This window comes from Glandiceps talaboti, chromosome 2, assembly GCF_964340395.1.
Source record: "Glandiceps talaboti chromosome 2, keGlaTala1.1, whole genome shotgun sequence".
Taxonomy (NCBI): Eukaryota; Metazoa; Hemichordata; class Enteropneusta; family Spengelidae; genus Glandiceps; species Glandiceps talaboti.
In genome coordinates, this window is record NC_135550.1 from 15,274,917 (window position 1) to 15,296,775 (window position 21,859).

General features: G+C 37.3%; 2 protein-coding genes across 2 annotated transcripts; one reads left to right on the forward strand and one right to left on the reverse strand.

The window, feature by feature from the left end:
• Nucleotides 1-1,644: 1,644 nt before the first annotated feature.
• On the reverse strand, nt 1,645-3,360 carry LOC144453581 (optic atrophy 3 protein homolog). Its single transcript, XM_078144903.1, has 2 exons — nt 3,219-3,360; nt 1,645-2,306 (listed from the first exon to the last, which is right to left on the reverse strand). The coding sequence occupies exons 1-2, from the start codon at nt 3,358-3,360 to the stop codon at nt 1,849-1,851; spliced, it is 600 nt and encodes a 199-aa protein (XP_078001029.1). The 3' UTR covers nt 1,645-1,848.
• A 2,850-nt stretch (nt 3,361-6,210) lies between these two features.
• On the forward strand, nt 6,211-21,020 carry LOC144444648 (WD repeat-containing protein 43-like). The gene is made up of 16 exons (XM_078134148.1): nt 6,211-6,396; nt 7,505-7,660; nt 8,695-8,816; nt 10,639-10,759; nt 11,037-11,191; nt 11,895-11,997; nt 12,730-12,794; nt 15,772-15,943; nt 16,622-16,708; nt 17,209-17,340; nt 17,647-17,787; nt 18,386-18,504; nt 18,870-19,047; nt 19,433-19,502; nt 19,837-19,895; nt 20,200-21,020. The coding sequence occupies exons 1-16, from the start codon at nt 6,211-6,213 to the stop codon at nt 20,368-20,370; spliced, it is 2,037 nt and encodes a 678-aa protein (XP_077990274.1). The 3' UTR covers nt 20,371-21,020.
• Nucleotides 21,021-21,859: the final 839 nt, after the last annotated feature.

Here is a 21,859-nt window from a genome sequence, read left to right on the forward strand (position 1 = left end):
AGTCTCCTGAGTGACCAGTGAAGTTATCAATAACATAAACTGACATCAACTCCCATGGTTTGACCTTTGAGTGGTTAGAATGTTATTGATTTTGAAACTCATGGCAGACATGCTCATTGTGATAAGTTTAAAATAGGGGTTTCATATAGTGTTTAACTGTTTATCTTAGAGAGAGACAGCTAAACTTAGTTTGTAACACATTAATATATCCTTGTTGTAGTGACCAAAAAAAACAATTATTTGTAAATATTCCATTCACGACATTTCTTTATTGTGATTTTGATGCATACTAAAATGAAACAAAATAAGTTACATCAACCACCGCGACAATAGAATAACATTTGTCGTGCATCAGTTTATAGTATTGATGGTCCCTATAATACATCATCACTTTTAAGAAGTGCATCAGAAATGCATGCATGCACAGACAGCCAGATACAAGTGAGTTTGGATGAAAGATATATGTAGCAGTAATTCTTTTGAATTGTACATTGTAAATTTTGTCGTAACCCGTGACAAGTCACACACATACAGACACAGATACATAGGCACACATATCACACCTTTTATTATGGTTATTCATACAAATGTATACAATTACATGCAATACTATAAGAAAGACAATTTTTGTCATCAGACACAGTGGAGATACGTTTTTTTAGTTATATAACTTCATTTGATCATTAAAACTTAGCTATATACATGATCCTATACTATCATGAAGAAAATAAAGATGGTAGTCAAGCAGTTGTATTGCTGTATTGTTTGGCAACACTTCTGATACAAATGACCAATTTCACATTAACTGGAGCTGTCTCTCCAAACTTTTTCTGCTGGTAAAATATCAAGAAATACACAAATGTACTTTAGAACAACTGTTCATATGTTGTTTCCCTTACCTTGTAATCTAGAAACCAAACATTGGTGGGCTTGATTTTCTCAATCTCTCCCTCCATGTATAGTAAAATGCATATACTCTATCCAAAATCTAGCTAAATCTGCTGGAGAAAGGCTGAACAGTGCATGTCAGTAGTAATCTATCACACACTGATAGGTGGTTGTAATTAGTTGACTCAGAGTTGCACCTCCAGTCAGAAAGTAAGTCATGTGAGGACGTGATAACGTCATCATATTTATAGAAACACTCCAATAGCATTGAACTACCACTGTCGGTCAGAAGAAAGCTACAGAATGCCATTTTACTATGCAGTGGAGAGAGAGAGAAAATGTAGAAAATCGAGCCCACCAAGCTTAGCTTCGGGACTACTCATCTTGTCATATGTTCTATTTTCATGGCGAGTGTAATCATTGTCAACATCTACTGATTGATTAATGCCAAGTTCAACATGACATACAGTCAATTCACAATACCATTAAGCTTTGCGGTTTGATACAACCAAGCAGAAACCAACAAGAAACTATTTATTCCACACTTTAATAGCAAGATCACATTTTTTGGTACATTTAGTCGAAATGAAATAAACCATTTAAATATATTGCAACTCCTTGCAGACATTGGGGAACCAATGTTTTTCTTAGTATCAAAAACCCAATGAATGATGCGTAAATGTCCTTTGTGGTGTTCATTTGATTTGATGTCTGTATTGTGGCATGTACATGAACTATTACATGTATATAGTTCATTTCATTTAGACAAAATGTAGCAAGAAACTGTACTCATTCAATCTTGCTATCTTAAAGTGTAGCATGTCCAGTTTAAGCTGCCTGGTATTGTGAAATAGACTGTAATATGTTGTAAGTTTTGTTTCTGTCTTAGCTTGTTAAAACTGATCTAGTCAGAGTAAAATCTGTGTTAGGGAGCAGACACTACTACTACATGTACTATCATCACCAAAACCACCCTTTACGTTTTGTTTCATCGTTCACGTTTTCCTTAATACTTTTGTCGACAATCAACTTTCCGTTCTGTGAAGAATTTTTCTCAGTGACCTTTTCATTTGATAGTGTATTCACTGGTTTTTGTTTTCCATGATCTAAGTATGCAAGTCTTCGATTAAGTTCTCGTAACTTAGCGTCTTGTCGCTCCATGACGAAATGCAATTCCTCCACTTGAGATTGTAACTCCAGTATAGAGTCATTTTGTTTGTCTTCTTTGTGTTGTTCATTACGTGCCTGACGCCAATACTCCGCAACCAGGATACCAACGCCCACTGTAAAGATGAATGTTTCTCCGATGATTTCAGCGCCCAGCTCCACGGCTGATTGCTCACTAAGTGGCTTCACCGACTTGGCTTTACCGAGTCCAAGAATTCTCATTTTGATGTTGATTTCACTCCAATGGTACACTACAAGAAAGATGATGAAACTTCCATTTACTGCCAGGTTGTTGTATAAGGAATACTAACCCAAACATTTGGCTTTCTGCCTTGATAATGCTGTTACCATGTACCAAATCTACAACAGGATTATTACATCTGTAATACCATAAGTCACAAGTATACTACATACTCATAGAACATAGATCATAGATGTATAAGTAATATAGAAACATGCATAGATGTAATGTACAACTACTAGTGAACAAGTTATAGATAATTTGTTCGTGTCTGGAAGGGGTAGGGATATCTAGCCCCCCGCTCCAGCCACATGATATCACCCACCACTTTCAAAGGTTGACTACACCCCCACCTCCTGCAATAGCAATATACCGAAAATAGTAGCTTGTGATTTTTTAGCAATCGTTTCTGAGCACAATGTGAAACCAATCATTGCGTACTCAACACACAACTGTGCTGTCACATAGCTGCTTTTTTTTAACAGTGCGATTTCAGGTGATGCGAGACGGTGTGTAGGGTCTATGGTTGGGGAGGGGGGGGGGCACATTTACTGTATCTATTACGTAATGTTACATCATTGTTGTTTGGTAAACCTATGTGTAACTTGCGGATGGAACAACGGTCGAGTTCCAACTTTACTCCGTCTGCACGCAGGACTACATCTAAGCAGACTACGGGAACGTTATTACTTTACCGTGTACGTAAAGCCCCTGGTTGTCTGAACATGTTGTTGAGGGTAAACCGGGGTTTACACGTTTCAGATTTGTGCATGTACTACTATAGTCCTGCTTGCATACGGAGGAATTCGGGACTCGATTCTGACAATTGTCCCTCCCCCTTTAGAGTCAAGTCAGTAATACAGACTCGTGCACCGTCATGGAAGCAGGACTAGTACTACTATTATCCCGAAACTGTACTTACACTGTGCTGGCGGCATACATATATTCTTCCTAAAGAATTCGTTAGTTTTAGCTGTCATTTTGAGAGCATTGGCGATGGGTTTACTGATTTGTTTGATCGCCAGCGACCCAAGTTTGAAGAGTGGGAAAGCTCCCACAACCATCCTGACTTGACCGTGCGTGAACGATGTCTTGCTTGCTCGTTGCTTTGACCCAACTTTGACCCCACCGTGTTGGGCCCACGTGTTTACCGAGCACTGAGCTGGCCGGCTGAGGGCGCTTCAACGAATCGAAAGAAGATCGTACGCGACGATAGTGCTGAGGCAACAAATCTGAGAATAAAAGCCATTCCATATCATTTATCATGTTTTTTTTTTAAATTCATGATCGAAAGCTCTAACACATTCATTCATTCATTCATTCATTCATTCATTCATTCATTCATTCATTCATTCATTCATTCATTCATTCATTCATTCATTCATCCATCCATCCATCCATTCATTCATTCATTCATTCATTTGTCTGCCTACGTCTGTCTGTCTGTCTGTCTGTCTGTCTGTTTGTTTGTTTGTTTGTTCTTTCGTTCATTTATAACATCGCCTACTTTTACTCATTTTTTTAAAATCTAATTTTGCATTATTTTGTTATTTTGGCATGATCCCACCGCTGCCACCCACAATCCTACTGCTACCACATCCCACCACTGCCACCATTGTAAAATGTCATAATAATCCCATCATTTCGGCCAGATTTTAATAACTACAATTTGTTTGTGGTCGAATAACTTCATTTATGAAAATTAATTTGCAAAGTTGCCGGCCTGTCGAATTGCAAGACGTGAATGAATCAAACATTTTGATCAGTTTTAAATTTCTTCGCAAATCATTTTTAAGTTTCTTCATTTTTATTTAGGATTCGTAAAAAATGAAGTTCCCGGTCGATGGTTATATTTGGTGGTCAAAGTAAAAAAAGAAAAAATAAGTACATTATAATAATGATTTTGTTGTCGTCGAAATGCAAGGATTAGAAAAATAATTACATTTTAAGACTCTGTGGGTGGCCGATTTATATTTAAAAAGTAGTCAAATTGATATGATAGGATATGATACTGTGGGTAATAACATATCAGGGAAATGCTCTAGGAATAGCAGTGAATTAACTGTTAGTTGTGGTGTGAGGAGAGGAGCAAGTCACAGTAGTGTAAAGGGAGAGTAGTGTGGAAGATATTGGGGATAATTAATGTGGCGGAGTGGGGATGTTGACTTCAAGTTCAGTTCTTAGGTTGTCAGTTGTGTATTAATCTAGTCTTTGGGAGTTCTGGCCTTCAGCTCAGCCAATGACATCCAAATGCAGGCATCGATTTTAATACAAACACAAACTCGTTGTGGTGATAATAGTGAGAAACAATAAATGCCTTTAAAAACTATCAATTGTGGTGGGATGTTGCTATAGCAATATTATATTCCCTGTCTTTAGTGGGACTCGAACCGAAGACCTCTAATCTTGAGTTCTAACAACTTTGCCAGAGGGAGGCGGTGTTAAAAATGTTTTTTTCCCCCTTTAAATGTTTGAACAGGGGTAGGGTCATATTTTAGAGAATGGAAATTCAGGGAGGGTAATAGTTTAGTACAACGGGCTAGAGGAAGGGTCACATTTTATGCCACAGCCCTATTTTCCGTTTTCTCCTGTTTCCTTTTTCCATCATGTTTTTGTCAATTCTTTACAATTCTGGAATAAAGTAATATTATTATTATTAGCCCGTTGATTTCCCATCCCCTCCCCCTTGTAATTACTGAAGGCTACCTTAATAGCAGTACTAGTATTCCCGATAGGTTACAAGACGTTCTTTGTCCAGAGGAAACTGCATCCCGAGTGAATGATACATGACCTTTTTTATTTTTACAGACTATCATTTTAATGTGTTGTTCAGAAAGTGTTAGGTGCGTACTGGGGGTTCCGAAAAGTCAAAGTTGACCATAAGGGAGAAGGCTTGTATAACTGAAAACATAACTATTTCGTTTTGCAACTTAATTTTCTGCTCTGTAAAAAGAAAGTTTTGTCACAGAAATTGTAGCTTTTTGCTTTGATATTTTTATTTTGACCCAAAAAATTAATGTCTTGTCATATGAAAGAAAAGTTTTATCTTTGTATTAAATATTTTGCTCTCAAAAATCAGTTATTTATTCCACAAATTTAGTTTTCCTTTGTCGCCTGTGGGCCATCGTACATAAAAGTGGGAGCGTTTGGAAAAAGAAATGCCTACATTTTTTAAAAACTTGACGAACAGGTTACTTACTCTTAGAAGATTGGTTATGCTATTCAACTATTCAGCTTTGTCAGGCAGTGAATATCAAGATTGTACACTTCAATGACATCAACCCATGCACGTAATATTCTGGTAAGTACACATCGCTGTGGAAACCTATTTACAGACCGTTATAATCAGAGAAGACCAAGTTAGCCCTAAAGACCAATATTTGCATTCTAGGGATAACAAACACTCTCTGATACTCTCCTGTAGCACTGATCCGAGTCTAGGCCGTGTGGGCGCATCTTGTCTTTGGGAGTTCTGATCTGATAAAAAACGCAGGGGTTAATTAATACAATGCCGTCACACAAATTCATTGTGGTGGTAGTAGTGCTTACACAATCACTGTCTTTAACTATACGGTGGCAGCGATGTGGGATAGAGTCCATACCATGGACTCGTGTCCCTTCCCAAGTCTGACAATTTTTTAAAATTTTTTTTTAGAAATGTTTGAACAAGGGAGGGTCATGTTTTAGAGAAAGGAAAGGGCAGGTGAACCACTTTTTAGAAAGCAGAATCGGAGGAGGGTCATATTTTACGCAAAATCAAGTCGCTATTAAAAACTGTTGAGGTAATCGATTATAAAGTTGATTGCGCAATTCCTTGTCATCCGTGATGTACGCCATCAACGTGTTTCAATACAGCTGTAAACTTTTTGGGCCGATCATGCGCACTTCGCCCCACGTGTTAAAAAAATTACAAAATGGCGACGACGGCGTGTCCGTGTGGCATTTCACCAAATGCGGAATTACTAGCCCTTTGCAGTCCAGATGGGCGCTTGAAAATATGGGAGACGGCGACCAGTTCCCTTAAACAACAATACACACCTAGTTCACATCTTTCAGCTACTTGTACATGCCTTTCATGGGAACCACTACGGGCAAGGAGGGTAAGTTTTTTGACGATCGACATCCATCACGGTTCACGTGTTTGAAAATGTTGAGCCTGGTGCAACCTCGGCACACGGACTATCTCCGTCTGAAGTTCTCCGACCTCGTGTTCTTCTCCGAAAAATGCGAGCGTACCGTAGTGGTTTTAAGTACGCTATGACGTCTTCCCGTAATGGCGTATAAGCTGAGAAGGCTCTAAAATCAACTTGTATTCCGTGTCGTATGGTGACACAGATCATTATGGACTACTTTTGGTGTAACAGACTTTAGTCCTTAGAATAAGATTAGCGGAGATCAGTTGTTCATTCATTATGCGATAGCAATAGCAATCTCTTAACAAACAGTTATCTCATACAACATCATCCGCTCTCCCCCGTATTTGTTACTGTATTGAATTATAATGAATAAGTAAGTCATCTTTTTTGGGGAACGATGTAGATTTGAGCTCCTGGGGACTTACAGCAATAAGTGAAAAATAAAGTTTCTTCCGAAAATGGAAGATACAGTGATGGAGGCAGTTTATTCGTTTATCTAAAGACATTTTGTTTTAGGACATGATATGCTAAGAGAGTTAACTAAAGTCAATGCGTCCATAGCACGTTGGATGTATGACCTGGCAAGTATTCTCCTTCATCAGTGTTAGAGACTCTCCCAGTCTTTGGGGCATCGCATCACTACAACTTACAAGGTCTGTGTTGTATGTACCTATATCTACTGCATAATTGTACCGTGGGCCCGCATTGACTAACATGGAGTTGCAGTAACATCATGTCAGCAAAATTATTAGCCCTATGTAGTCGATGAGGGCCCACAGTACAAGGATATTCTAGTACAATTATTCGGTAGATATTGGTACATACAAAACGGCTAATAGCGATGCTCCCGAGCACTGTTGAGAGAGTCTACATCAGTGCATGTAAAGAGAATGAATTGAATGCGTTCCAGGTCAACAATCCAGCCTTCAGTGGAGACTAATCAACTGCTATGATAAGTTACAGAACAGTACCATTTAGGAACCACAATTTGTGAGCAATGTTTTTTTGGTATCACAACTGTTTGCTGAAATCTTGTAGCTATAACTCCTTTATCATTCTCTGTTGTCACCAGGGAGGCCATAAAAAGAAGAAGCGTAAATCCAGTAGTAAAGGTGATGGCGTTGACGTTGCAGCAGGAGGAGAAACTGTAAATTTAATTGCCTTTGGAACATCAGTAGGCAGTATTTTATTATACAGTCTAGTAAAAGGAGATTTACAAAGTCAAATGGTAAGTGGTTTGTAGAACAATACCCATGTGGTAAGGTAAGGTAAGGTAAGGTAAGGGGTTTATGTATGGGACATTGGTCTGAGTAGCATGTTTCATATGCCACCTCTCTTACCAGTGTTCTTTGGGAGATCCTAATTTTTTACACAGACTCAAAAATGTTTTCTCTCAGTTTACTACAATGTTGACAAGGATGGGATCAAGGACTGGACTGTCAACCCCAGGAACACTATACAGTTCAGTTGTACCTACAACTGTGCTACCCAGGCCTACATCCACAGACTCTACTATACTCAAATATGTTATGATAAGTTGGAGAGGGGGGGGGGGGCAGGCATAAAAAAATCACTCCATACTATACACTTGTAGGGCTCAGTCATCACCATTCCATACAATTATACACTTGTAGGGCTTCAGTCATCACCACTCTATACAGTACACTTGTATGGCTTGAGTCATCACCACACCTGGTACACTCGTAGGGCTTCAGTCATCACCACTCCATACAGTACACTTGTAGGGCTTCAGTCATCATCATTCCATACAATTATACACTTGTAGGGCTTGTCATCACCCCTCTATATAGTACTAAGCTCACTTGCAAACACACATCCCTGTCCTGTATCCACCAAATGCAATCCAGCCGTATTCACTTATACATTTTTGGCTTGATACATGTCTGTAATTTACCATTTACTACAGGAATAGTTTTCTGCAAATACCTCATATCTGACCACTGTGCTATGTTCTATATCAGGAAGGTGATATACCAGTGTTTCTGTTAAGGTTTATTAACCTCACTAAGACGGGAAATGTGGTAAAATTTGTATAGCTTTCCATCCGTTTTGTCATGATTTAGAAAGGCACTCTGGTAAAAATTACCTTGAGGTCAGAGGTACCCTCTGAACACTGGATATTGCTTAACATCTATGCTGTTATAGTCTTTAGTACGAAAGGAAATATGCTTTTAAAAGTATCACTGTGTGGGATTTCAAGCAAGGTATGATGTGGATAACTATTGCCTTGTTCTTTAACAGGATGGGGGACATGATGACACAGTAAACTGTTTATGTTGGCACTCTGAAGACGACACACTCTACAGCTGTTCAGATGACTGTTATATTGTTGAATGGAGTATAACAACAGGAACAGTGAAATGGTAAGGCAACCCATTTTTGACTGGCTATTTCCAAAGTCGCAGTGCAAAAAATGACTAAAACTTGAGATGTACATAGTGTAGAATTGTGTGTGAACAAAACGCTGTACGTGAACTTTATATGCACACAGTTTGAAACTTGTATGTTGAGTCTTGGCATTGAAAATGAGCACATGAACATGGATGCCAAATTTTGTGGCTAACGGCTCAAGTAGAGAGACTGGCAAATTGTTTGTAACTATTGTAATGGCATCTGTACTTACATGAATTAGGAAATAGCAGAGTTTGATTCAACCTATATTAGCCAAAATACGGATAACTTCTTATTGACCATTCCCCATTTGACATGTCTTAAGGTCAAGTAGGAATTTCTTAAAGGGTATTGTCATGAACAGATTGATTTTGGGGAAAGAGACAATGACAACTTTTGCAATATTACAGAATTGAATAATCATGCGCCATGACTAGTTCAAAGTTATGCTCATGTTGTTGAGCCTTAGAAAAAAGAAAAAATTTCTTATCAGTAAGAATACTTTGTTTATTGCAGACTTTGGCTAAAAGGTAGACTTGTGGGCACCGGACAATACAAATAAAATGTATGACATCTTCAAAGTGCTGTAAATCATGTTTACTTGCTTTATGCAATATTTTGATTCCTTGTCTGATATTGCTATGTTTTGACTACCATGTAATCTGTTGTTCCACTTATTAAAAATGGAAAACTGGCTGACACTTGATTTTCTGTAAACTAGTAAAGAGAGAGTTTGTTGACCAATGATGATAGAGTTCATGCACCACTCTGATTCCACCGAGATGTGAACCAATACTCAATAATCTGTCTGAGGTCATATAGCCATTGAATAACAGTCTTGGCCTTCAAAAATATAGAAAGTTATGAATTCTTTAATTGAGAGCCAGTGTTCATTGTAATTTCTAATTATAATTCCAAAAGCAGATGCCTTCTTTCTTAGTCACCACATCCTTTAAAGAGATATGTCGCAAACTTGACTTCTCAGCAGACAAATGAAAGAATAGGGTACAGTATTGTGGAAAATCAATGTTTATACACTCCACTGGCAAGACCATAAAATTGTTCTGAGTCAGCCCTTGGAAGTCTTGGAATTGAAACTTACTGAATGATGATCAGCCTTGAAATATTCAAAATTCTTATTGTGTATTTAAAATTAATATTCCCACATTGATTGTCAAATGGCAGTTTTCTTATACATGTACTGTGAAATGTTATTGGACACTTGTATCTGTTGGACAAGATTGTGAAATTCCTAGATGCAAATATTGTAGTTAACAACCAGGCATGAATTTGAAACCATGATGAACTTGAAGGACACCTATCACTTTACTGCACAAGCAAGACTGCTTAGCACTATTCTGATTAATATTGGTGCCGTCCAAACAAGAAACAATATTTGCAGTCAAAGTATTTTCTAATAATTGATTCAATCTGTGTAAGAAGCGTGTCAAATCAATGGAACGTATATTTAATTGTATTTTTAATTAAAATATTTCAACTGAGCATAGATTTAATTGTTTTAATTAAAAGTGGCTTATTAAATGGAACACAAATCTTATTCTGTTTTGAATTAATTAACCTATCAACAAGTATGAGCAACTCATAAATATGACTACATGTACTAATGACAACTCAACCCACTCTGTACAGTTTTTGTTCCAATGAAAAATGTTATGACACATGGCAAAATCTTTTGTAATTTTGATACTTGTATACGTTGCTTTTTATGATGATGGATTTGTGAAGTAAGTTTGTAAAATGTAAAATATTGATCTGTGATTTTGACATTTGCAGTAAATGGAAAGGTGATAAGCATGCAGTTCATTCAATATGTTTGTGTCCTGGTGGTAGAAATCTCTTGTCAGCTGGCAGGAAAATCAAACTCTGGGACTTAGAGAAGAAAGAGGTTCTCAAGGTGAGAATTTACGTGGTCATTTCATTGTACAACACTTTCTTTTCACTTTTCTGGTCATTCTAGCGGTAGTGAATTGTTGTGAGCATCAGTTAGCTTGCTAAGCTGAGTTTTCAAGCATATTTCTTTCACAACAATTATCTTTGTGCCACTTACATACTGTGATAGACTTAGAAATTGTTTGCTTACCTTTGGAAAAATTTGTCATAATTTGATGATCAACGTGGCAAATGAATTCAAGAAAAATTGCTAACTATTTGATATATTCATTCCTTGACAGAGGTACACAGGTCATGCCAGTCCAATCTCACAGCTTAGTTATGTACCCTTATTACAAGCACAAAGTAGGCGGCCCAGTGGCGATGACCAATTCATTGATGTAGAAGGCTTGTATTTTTTATCTAGTGCCATTCATGACAGGGTCCTCAATGCATGGTAAGTAGATTTCATATTGGATGTGTAACTAGAAAGTGGAGCTGTAATTGTGTCTGTGTATACACATGTATTGATAGTACATGATATGGGTAGATAAAAGACAACACTTCAGAGATGTTGACTGGTTACACGTCAAAGCAAAATACTTTAATTGTAACATGTCGTTGCCACTGAAGTCTTTTAAAGTCTGGTATAAATAAATGCATAAAGTTTACATTTTTACCAGATTTGTCACACAGAAGGCAGGTTGTATGTATGTGAAATGTTGCATGCCATATAATTTTATACATGTACAGTTTGATGTATGAATATTGTCCCAGTGCAATGATGTTGAAAATATGAAAACATCACTCTTGCAGATTTTGATTATCTTCTGTAGCTTTGAAAAGGAGACAGTAATAAATATTTGTGTTTCTGTATACATATTGTGATGGATTGAAGTCAGTTTTTCAAGTCTCTCTCTCTCTCTCTCTCTCTCTCTCTCTCTCTCTCTCTCTCTCTCTCTCTCTCTCTCTCTCTCTCTCTCTCTCTCTCTCTCTCTCTCTCTCTCTCTCTCTCTCTCTCTCTCTCTCTCTCTCTCTCTGTCTCTGTCTCTGTCTCTGTCTCTGTCTCTGTCTCTCTCTCTCTCTCTCTCTCTCTCTCTCTTGCTAAATGTCAATTGTGGATTATTAGTAAATGAAAATTTATGTTTCTCTTGTTTCAGGCAAGTCAGATCTGAAGCAAAAGATAAACACTCAGTGGCAGCATTTTCTCTCATAGAAGAACCTGTTAATTATGATGTTTCAAGGCCCTCCGATTCAGATCAGGTACAGCTATTATGTGAACTAGCTCACAATTTTTGTCATTTCTAGTAAATAGACGCACATGAAAAACAGGCAAGTTTGATGGGCTTGACACTTTATTCTCTCTGTGGGCACTTGCTAGTTTTCTCTATGTATCTCTATGTATGTATGTATGTATGTATGTATGTGTGTGTGTGTGTGTGTGTGTGTGCGTGCGTGCGTGTGTGTGTACATATGTACGTATGTACGTATGTATGTATGTATGTATGTATGTATGTATGTATGTATGTATGTATGTATGTATGCGTGCATGCATGCGTATATGTATGTATGTATGTATGTATGTATGTATGTATGTATGTATGTATGTATGTATGTATGTATGCAAATATTAGTCAACGATTGCTAAATCTACTTTTGTATATGGAAGTAATCTGAATGCCATTATCAAACTTGCTGTTCATGATTACAGGCCAATGAATATATTTAATGACTGTTTTGAATGTTATTGCCAAATAAAGGAATACTAATTAGTCTCAAATGATGAACCAGATGTTACAAGGTTCTGTGGTGTCGCCAGACTTTGATGTTGTATGCTCCCAAGTATTAATCTATAGTTGAACATTACTAGTATTTGAACTTATTGCATGGAGTTGCATTATAAATCCAAGCACCATACTATTTCAAATTTTTTTTGCAAACATCAGCCAAAAGTACTGATATTTTTCATCAACTTTTTTGTTGGGTTCTTTGCAGACAACGTTTATAGCAGTTGTTACAAGAAGTGGACAAGTACAAATATTTGATCCAGTTCTCAATGGGTAGGTGTACGTTCATTCAAATCAGAAGTAGTAATGAGAAAGAGACGCCAACTTTATTGACCAATGATGATAGAGTTCATGCACCACTCTGATTCCACTGAGATGTGAACCAATACTCAATAATCTGTCTGAGGTCATTTTATAGTCAAATATACAACATTGTGGAGGTGTACCATGTTGGCAGTGAAAACATGTTTTCTAGCAAGTCCTTTTCAGTTTCACAATTGAATATAGAACCACAAATTTGGAAGACATTACTGTGAAATATAGGGGTTTTTATAGCTGAACTGTTCTATTTGTTGTAGAGGTCAATATTTCTGTCTTGACATCCGGAATAACCCAAGTGTTTTTTGTTAAAGGGGCACATGCTGAGTTTATACATATTTGGGTGTAGTTTTTGCTGCATTGTTATAGTTACTGAAGCATACTTAACTACCACTTGCAATTTACTGAAGTCAAACCTGGTATCAAGATATATAACCCATAAATAATCTGATGACATAATTTATCATACGTATAAAAAAATGTTGAGGAAATCCATACTATGTAGCTAACTGTTCTAACAATGCCAGAAGACAATTGTAATATTATAGAAGACATGCATCAACATTAACAATATACTGGAATGTGGTTTTAAGTATTGTCACTGGAGTAATATGCTTACAAACTAAGCTTGTGCCTCTACCCTTTCACCACCGATTCCCTCAATTGAGGGAACGCGCTAGGGCGCCCACCGATTCCCTCAATTGAGGGAACGCCAAAGTTCATTCACCTACCTCGCCGTTATGCCGTTAAACGGCAGCTATTGCTGCAAAACTTGCTGCCATAACTAGTTCCACACATGCGTATTGGCCTTGTTTATCTACACTGCCATTTTGAAAGCATGACAGTGAACGATATCTCGAGTACGATCCAAATGACGAGCGATCGTAATTTTATGTGCGTTTTTCGCTCACAAAATCGAATTTCAACATGGCGGAAGTAATTAGCGGCTCTCATAACATGGCCTACGATATAAATTATGTCACTATCTTGGGATATTTCGACAGAATTTGACTTGAAATACATCGTTGAATACAAGTATTTAGCTGTGGGAACACGTTGTACTTGTATGTAAGCATCAAATTCCCGCTAAGGCCGTGTGAGCTGCCGATGGCAGTTTACGGTTGAATTTTTGAATGTCGCTCAAATTTACGCAATCTTGTGACCGTGCCGACACCCATGCTAACGTTTTGGGGGTAATTTTGGGCTATATTGTGGATTATTTTGGTTTCATTTCTTTTTGTTACGGCTCAATAATGACTTGTATTTGTATTAGCTCAGTGTGTAGAGGTCAGTGGAGGGAAACTTACTTGTGATATGGGCGATTTTCCGATCGGATTTTTACGCGAGTTTTTCAATGTAAAATTCAAATTTTAACATCGCCGAAGCAAAATCTGTCTCCCCTAACATCGTTTGCAATGTAAAAAAAGGTGCCGTTCGTAGAAATTTCCACTCAATTTTGACTATGAATACGATGTTTTGTACAAGGAGATGGCTGGGTGAACTCGATGCGGTATATGGAAGGATCAGATTATCGCAACGTAACTTCAAAGTCCCGACTGCATATTTGCTTTCGTGGGTAAGCATGTCGGCGAAAAGTGTCACTTTGGCGTCCCGATTCTGACTCGTATACTACCAACTCTTGGGCATTTTTTACTGATTTTGAGGATAAATGTGGTGATAATTTTTTGTTGTTCTGTCAAATAATGATATATAATTACACAAACTGATTTTTCAGAAGGTATTGGGGCGACGACTTCAGATATTTTTGTCCCTTTGATTGCCGGTGCGGGGCTGACTATTGCGTCGTAATCGGATTAGTGAGCCGTTAATTATTTTAGTTCAAATTTATTACGACTAAATATAACATTTTCTGACAAATTTTCGCCGATTTTGACCATTTAACCAGTATACAGAAGTTTTGTAGGAACATAAATGTTGGTATTTTGAATTTTGTTTGTAATATAAATATTTAGTTTATTTGTGATATGTCAATAAATAAACAACCTATGTTTGTTTTATTAATATTTTATTACATTAGTCCATATTTCGGTTATGTGTGTGATATTTGAATGTATGTATTTGGTACTATGATGTAGAAAATTTATTTTCCATTCAGATGATACCTTATTTTTAAAAAATAAGCAACTCTAAGTATTTTTATACCAGTTTGATTACACCACACTCACTCTCACATTATGTTAGTGAGGGGGCTGGTGGACAACACACAATCCCATGAGGCCATTGGTGGTGAAAGGGTTAAGGTGTTTTGGAATCGTAGGGAATGTGCTTTCTAAGCTTTTAGAACCCTAGAAACAGAATGGGGATTCTGCTAAAACTTGCATGGGTTTACATGTTGTGTTCCATACATTTCTTTTGTGGATAACCCTGGTAAAATATAAACATTCAGAGAAATCAGGTAAATCTTACACATACAGGGGTGTATTGCCTTAAAAAAGAACACTGATGATAAACAGAGATGGGGAAACTCTGACAAAACTTGCATAGTGTGGCACACCATTAATTTGGTGAAAGTCCAATGAAATAACTGAGAAATATTCTTTTTTGACTCATCACCACTGACAAAAACACTGAACCAGGTAGAAGAGCTATAATCCTTGCATAGCAACTTGAATCATTTTCACCTTATCTCTATATGTAAATTAAGGCGATAAGTATTCCATAGACTGTAAGATACGTCAAGTTGCTCCACCCTCACTGGTCTTGCTCTGTAAGGGGTTGGTTGATGTGTTAGGGCATCCTGTAACAGTGTACCTTACTGACAAAGTGCTGAACTCTTTGAAATGGTTTCTTTACCGTTATGGATACTTTTAAAATGATGCTAGATAAACACAGCAGGTAGGTATGTGTAGCAGTCATGAAGGTTTTGTCGTACAGAAGATATGAATGTTTATTGTGTTGTTTGCTCCTGTAGGAAAACCAAGAAACCAATAAAACCCAGGTGTTCTATACAAGTAGCAACCCAAGGAAACAAAGAAATAACACCAAAACCAATACCCATATTGTGTGCACAGTTTTGTAGTAAATCACCTGGTAACATTCTTATAGCTTATGGAACATTGCTGAAACCAGTATTTGAAGAAGTGGTAAGTCGACTGATACAGTTTTTCTGCGGAATGTTAGGTGGAGTTCATGTTATGATTGGGGATTGATGAAACCATAGAGTGCAGTGTTGTACTATTATTTATATGTGCATTGTATCCAGGGATGACTGTGTTGACCAATGATGATAGAGTTCATGCACCACTCTGATTCCACTGAGATGTGAACCAATACTCAATAATCTGTCTGAGGTCATTTTATAGTCAAATATACAACATTGTGGAGATGTAGTGTGTAGCATTGATAGTGGTGGTGATGGTGATGGTCCAATGCATAGTAGAGGGGGAGGGATGGGGGAATGATGATGGTCCAGTGCATAGTAGAGGGGGTGTAGGTGTGTGGGGGGGGGGGGGGGGAGATGAGTGGGGGTATAAATTATCAATTAAGTGAATAAATGACTGATCAGTGATAACCATCATTTTATATTATGCATGGAAAATTTCAATTTATGAATTGTGGAGAAAATACATGTACATTTATATTTTCAAAAAAATAGATATTGTTTGCATGTCATCCGATAGAATTTTTTTATTTATCGGGGCTTTCATTCCAATGTATCGTTGAAGTCAGTGTTGTTTATACTCTATGATTACGAAGGGCCAGATTACTTCATCCAAATATGGTCTGTTGTACATTTGTAATTCCATGTTTTCTGTCTGTAGTATTATCTCCAAGGGGAACCTGAAATATGTCTGATACGAGAAGATTCTGCAATATTACATGTCAAACAAAACACCTCAGTCAACAAGGTAAAGTTTTTAGATATAAACTTTGATATGTTTATATGTATTGTAAATTGTAATGTTTTGGTTGTCTTGGAAAGTGGAGAGACTGAATGAAATCCAGAAATATTACATTTAAACTAATAATATTACTGGTAATGCATATTGATATAAACAGAATAGTGTTAGAGTAGAGTGAGCTAAAAACTTGTAAAATTATACCAAGAAATATTTTTGTCTTGAAACTGGAAAATACCAAAAAGAAAGTTAGTGAGATGTGTATCATGTATTTTTGAAGCTCGTAATTTTGTCGTATTTTTTCTGGAGTCTTGGATGTATCAAAGTTGTATGCCTCACTGATCTTCTTCTGTTACTTGCTTGTTACTATGGCAGTCAAAGTATACTGATCTGAAGAAGTATGGTGTCAAGCTTGGAATCCATGTTGTTTGCTTCACACATTAAAGGCTGACTATTTTGGTCAGTGTGGCTTTCAATGCATGCACTGTAAACTGATCTCTTCATTGCAGGTGAAAACACCTTTGACATCAGACGAAGTGAAAGTAGTTCATCTTCATCATTCCACACCAGTTGGCCCATCACAAACAAATGATGATGCAAGACCAGATCAGAAAAAGAAGAGGAAAACACATGCAGCTGAGGTGAGTTTGTTTGATGAACTGTAGGTTAGAAAGATTCTGTGGTTTGATAATATGTGGGAACTTGATTCGGGGGGGGGGGGGGGGGGGGGGGGGTGTCTGAAGATACATGCAGAGTTTGTTGACCAATGATGATAGAGTTCATGCACCACTCTGATTCCACTGAGATGTGAACCAATACTCAATAATCTGTCTGAGGTCATATAGTCATTGATACATGGTTGCCTAGTAATGAGCTGTTTTGATCTTCAGATATATGTGTTCTGCTTGAAACATTTAAGTTATCATGAAGTTTTTGTACGTTTACAGGTGTCCATGGAGGACAGATTAAATGCAATCAGTATTGCCAGTCACAACTTTCAACAAAGGGCAACACAAGTACCACAGACAGATTCCCTGGTGTTACTCCTTACACAAGGCCTTCAAAGTCAAGACAAAGAGATCATAGAAGTAAGTCAGTGTAAAACGTCTGTGTAGATTGTGAATTTTGTATGCAGTGCCCCGAGGGGCGGGTTCAGACTACCAGATCTGAGAAATGTTGCAACTTTTGCTATAATTCCATTTTGATGAGCAGCTAGTGAGACAATGTTGGAAGGAGAGGGTGTCATTCTGTGAATGATTAACCTTGGAATCTATATATTAGGAATACTGAGTAGTCATGATTCACAATTAGTGAAATCAGGATATTTTCTTTGAATCGAGGACATGTTATCGGAAGTGTTTTTTGAAAGTTCTTTTTTTGACACATAAAATTATGCTGCAAGATGTGTATGCAGCACAATTTCATTCTATAGATGTGCACACTGTGAATATGTTTTAGTGGACAAATACAGCTTTACACACTCAAGATGACAACTGTGTGTGTCAGATCACAAGTAACACTTGTAGTTACATAGACCCTTCAAGACTGGTTGTCTTGCCAACCTGTCACTTTCGATGTAAAAGAGGTTTGAAATGAATGTGACAGTTGATGCCAGTTCCGTTGTCCTTGCTGTTAGCAGAGAGCATTGTACTGACTTCCTCCTTATCTGTTTTCTTTTTTCCCCAGAGAGTTTTAAACTACAGCAACGAAACACTGATAAGGAATACAGTCAGCCGATTACCAGTACAAATGGTCTTGCCGTTAGCAGAACAACTTACTGTCAGAATTAATAAAAGTGCGGAAAGGTAAGACATACTGGATAACAGCTGTGGTTTGATAAATTGTTTTTGAGTTATTGTTCATTGAATATGTGTGTGTGTGTGTGTGTGTGTGTGTGTGTGTGCGTGCGTGCGTGCGTGCGTGTGTGTGTGTGTGTGTGTGCATGTGCAAAAATTAAAATATTTAGTCATCTGGTTATAACTGATGAGATCACTTTTGACAAGCAAAGACAAGAAAATTTATGTGATTACACTCAGTCGTTCAGTGAATTTGACAATCCACGCTATGCGCTTTTTTTTGTGTTGACTTCCAAACTTTACAGATACTCATACCTGAAATTAAATATTCAAATGAAAGTCTGAATCCTACTTTCCTTCTTCTTTTTTTTCAGAGGGACCATAATACTACGATGGGTAAAGGCTTTATTTACAATTCATACTTCCTATCTCAGTACTTTTCCGGAAATCATCCAAAAACTTAGTGTACTCTATCAAATGATGGATCAAAGAATTCAGACATACTCGAAGTTATCCAGGTTACAGGGAAAGGTGTCACTGATGATGTCACAGGTAAGGCCCCAACTATGTATATTATGCTAGGTTTATTTTGATGTGTTTTTATTTTACAGTGTAGGGATATCTTGACTTAGTCTATTATATTACATGGGAGGGAATGCATGTATAATCTGTGGTGCATCTTTCTGTTTTCCTTCTTTTTTTTTTACATTTTGTTTATCAGTAGCACTGTTGTAACAAGTGCAGGTGAGCACTTCAAGAGGAGACATTTGTCATGGCAAATACAAGTAAATGTGTCAGAGCCAGATTGCCTTGAGAAGTTATTTATTTATCAGTATTATTAAAATGTTGCTTACTTTTGAAGAATGTTTATGTTTGAAATGACTTGCCCAATAAATACTGTATGTTAACATTTAGCGTACATTGCTTGTTTTGACAGATTACGTCACAGGCAGAGGAAGCCGTGAGTAAAACCCTGAACACCAAGCCATTGATGGTATACCAAGAAGGTGCGTTTTACTTTGTTCTAAGTATTGTTTGCTGTCTGTCACTTCCACTCTGTGTGATCAGAGAGTGGTACATGACAGTTGAAAGAAATAAGAAGAGAGGCGGTTAGAGAATGGAATGTTGTAGTGCCATCTGACATTGTCTTCTTTTTCTCTGTGAAGCTGACGGTTCCTTTGGCAAATGTTTTCGCATTGAACTGAGGTTCAGTCGTGCTATAGGAATAGTGAAAAGTGTGTGTGTGTGTGTGTGTGTGTGTGTGTGTGTGTGTGTGTGTGTGTGTGTGTGTGTGTGTTGTTAATATCAATCTAACCTTTGCAATTTCATGTTTTATTGTAGATTCCTCTGATGAACAAGAGGAAATAGAGGAGCTGATGCGAAGTCATTCAGAGTCTGAAGTAAGTTATTCATTCAATTCTTCTGTTGTTGTTCTGTTTTCCACCCAGCCTTGCCTAGGTGGGACTGCAAAAGTGATTCTGCCCATATGTGCTTCCTGATGTGCACTCTACCATAGTGAATTTCATTCTAACCAAAGTACAGAGATACATGTGCATGTGCGCGTCTGACTCTCTTTCGCTGTCTGTCTGTTTATCTGTGTGTATGCGTCTGTGTGTTTGTGTGGGCATACACCCACATGCACTAGAATTGCATATGCAATGCTCAATGTGCTATAAAACAAGTATTTCATTCTTCTCTTTACAGGGTGAATGGGAGCAGTTGTCTGATATGGATGCTGATGATGCCGACGACGACGATGATGATAATGAGGATGAAGAGGAGATGGAGAGTCATGACGGAGATGACAAACATAAAGATGATGATGATGATGATGACGATGAGGAGGAAGATGATAGTGATTTTGAGGATGATTAAAGAGAACTAACCCTGAAATATTTTTATCTGAGATATTTTGAAATTGTACATTTGTAGGGTCCATGGGGGAAGAAAAACTAAGTTTTAACAAATGTATTAGTACATATAAAAATGTATATATAAAAACAGCAAAAAAAAGAGGAAAGCCTGTTAACTCGTAATTATTCTGTGAAGAGAGGTGTACAACAAATTGACATTTTAGTAAATGTTGGCCCCATTCATGGCAATGTTGAGTAGAGCTTTACTTTGTTTAGACCTTGATTTGCAGTATGTATATTGGCTGGCAGTGTATCATGTATTGCACTATCTGAGGGCAAGTATTTATGCTTATTATGGCTGTGTATTATTGCTGTATGCAAATTTATGATACTAATGATGGTTATTCATTGGCCTCAGATTATGCATTGTGTAATCGAATATATCTTTGCTGACTTTGCGTAGCACAGTTGCATTTCCAGGTATGAAATGTCGTACAAACATGATTGCAAGGTCTGTGTGGGAACTGTTGTCATAAATATTTGTGCATATTTGGTTTCTCATAACACGAACCTTTGTCTCAAAATGGTGAATGTGTTTGCTATGTTATTAACAGCAGAGGCAATGATATGTGCCATGGTCATAATTGGACTATGATGGGATAGGTGTACAGCGGGTCAGTCTTGTAGAAAGTTACTAAGTTAAACATACTTTAGTCTGTGATTTACTACAACAGGTAACACTGAAGTAAAGCACTTTCTGTATGTGCTACACTCGTATATAGCATTCGTATCAAGTGTAAAAGTATACTGTTTCAATTGGTTTATTTACAAGCCTAGCATGTGGCCTTTCTAATGTGGTCAATTAGCAAATGAAACAGTATACTTTTACACTTGATATCGATGCTATAAACGATTGTGGTACATACAGGAAACGCTTTACTTTGGTGTCATGAGTTGTAAAATGTTACTTTCATAATCACTGGAAGTGTATCGCATGTATGCACTTTATACAAAGAGGAGGTATTTACCCAGGTAAAGCATGTTTACCTGCATGAATGATACTGTTATGGTACACCTCAATTGCAGTTGTCTCACAAAATTGAGTGACATAAAAAAACCACTTTTTCAGCAAATGCGATGACAGGTTACATCAAATTACCATTACTTACTGCAGATACCACCATAATATGCAACAATCAATGTTTGCCGTGCCAAACTATCTTTAAAAAATGAAATTCCAAAGAAAATGTTTTTTATCCGTTTTCACCATTTCAAAATGATGTCTACATATGGGTGAAACACTCCCCGAAATGAATAAGGATTGTTATTGGACAAAGGAGATACCATAATTACTGACAGAATTGGGGAAACGATCATGTATACTGAACTATGAAAGAAAAGAATTATGAAATTATTGCTATACAGTCTTCCATATTGAACTAGTTTGATAAGTGTTGAGTAGACTGGTACTGCATGAGAAATGGTAGATACTGTGTTCTCCCTGAACCAAG

Excerpts from the sequence above, each read along its gene's own strand:
- LOC144453581 (XM_078144903.1), bottom strand. The coding sequence starts at position 3,360 with ATGGTTGTGGGAGCTTTCCCACTCTTCAAACTTGGGTCGCTGGCGATC. Across the intron at positions 2,307-3,218 it reads ATGTATGCCGCCAGCACAGT|TGTACCATTGGAGTGAAATC; the intron begins GTAAGTACAGTT and ends TCTTTCTTGTAG.
- LOC144444648 (XM_078134148.1), top strand. The coding sequence starts at position 6,211 with ATGGCGACGACGGCGTGTCCGTGTGGCATTTCACCAAATGCGGAATTA. Across the intron at positions 17,788-18,385 it reads AAGACAAAGAGATCATAGAA|AGAGTTTTAAACTACAGCAA; the intron begins GTAAGTCAGTGT and ends TTTTTTCCCCAG. Across the intron at positions 18,505-18,869 it reads ATTAATAAAAGTGCGGAAAG|AGGGACCATAATACTACGAT; the intron begins GTAAGACATACT and ends CTTTTTTTTCAG.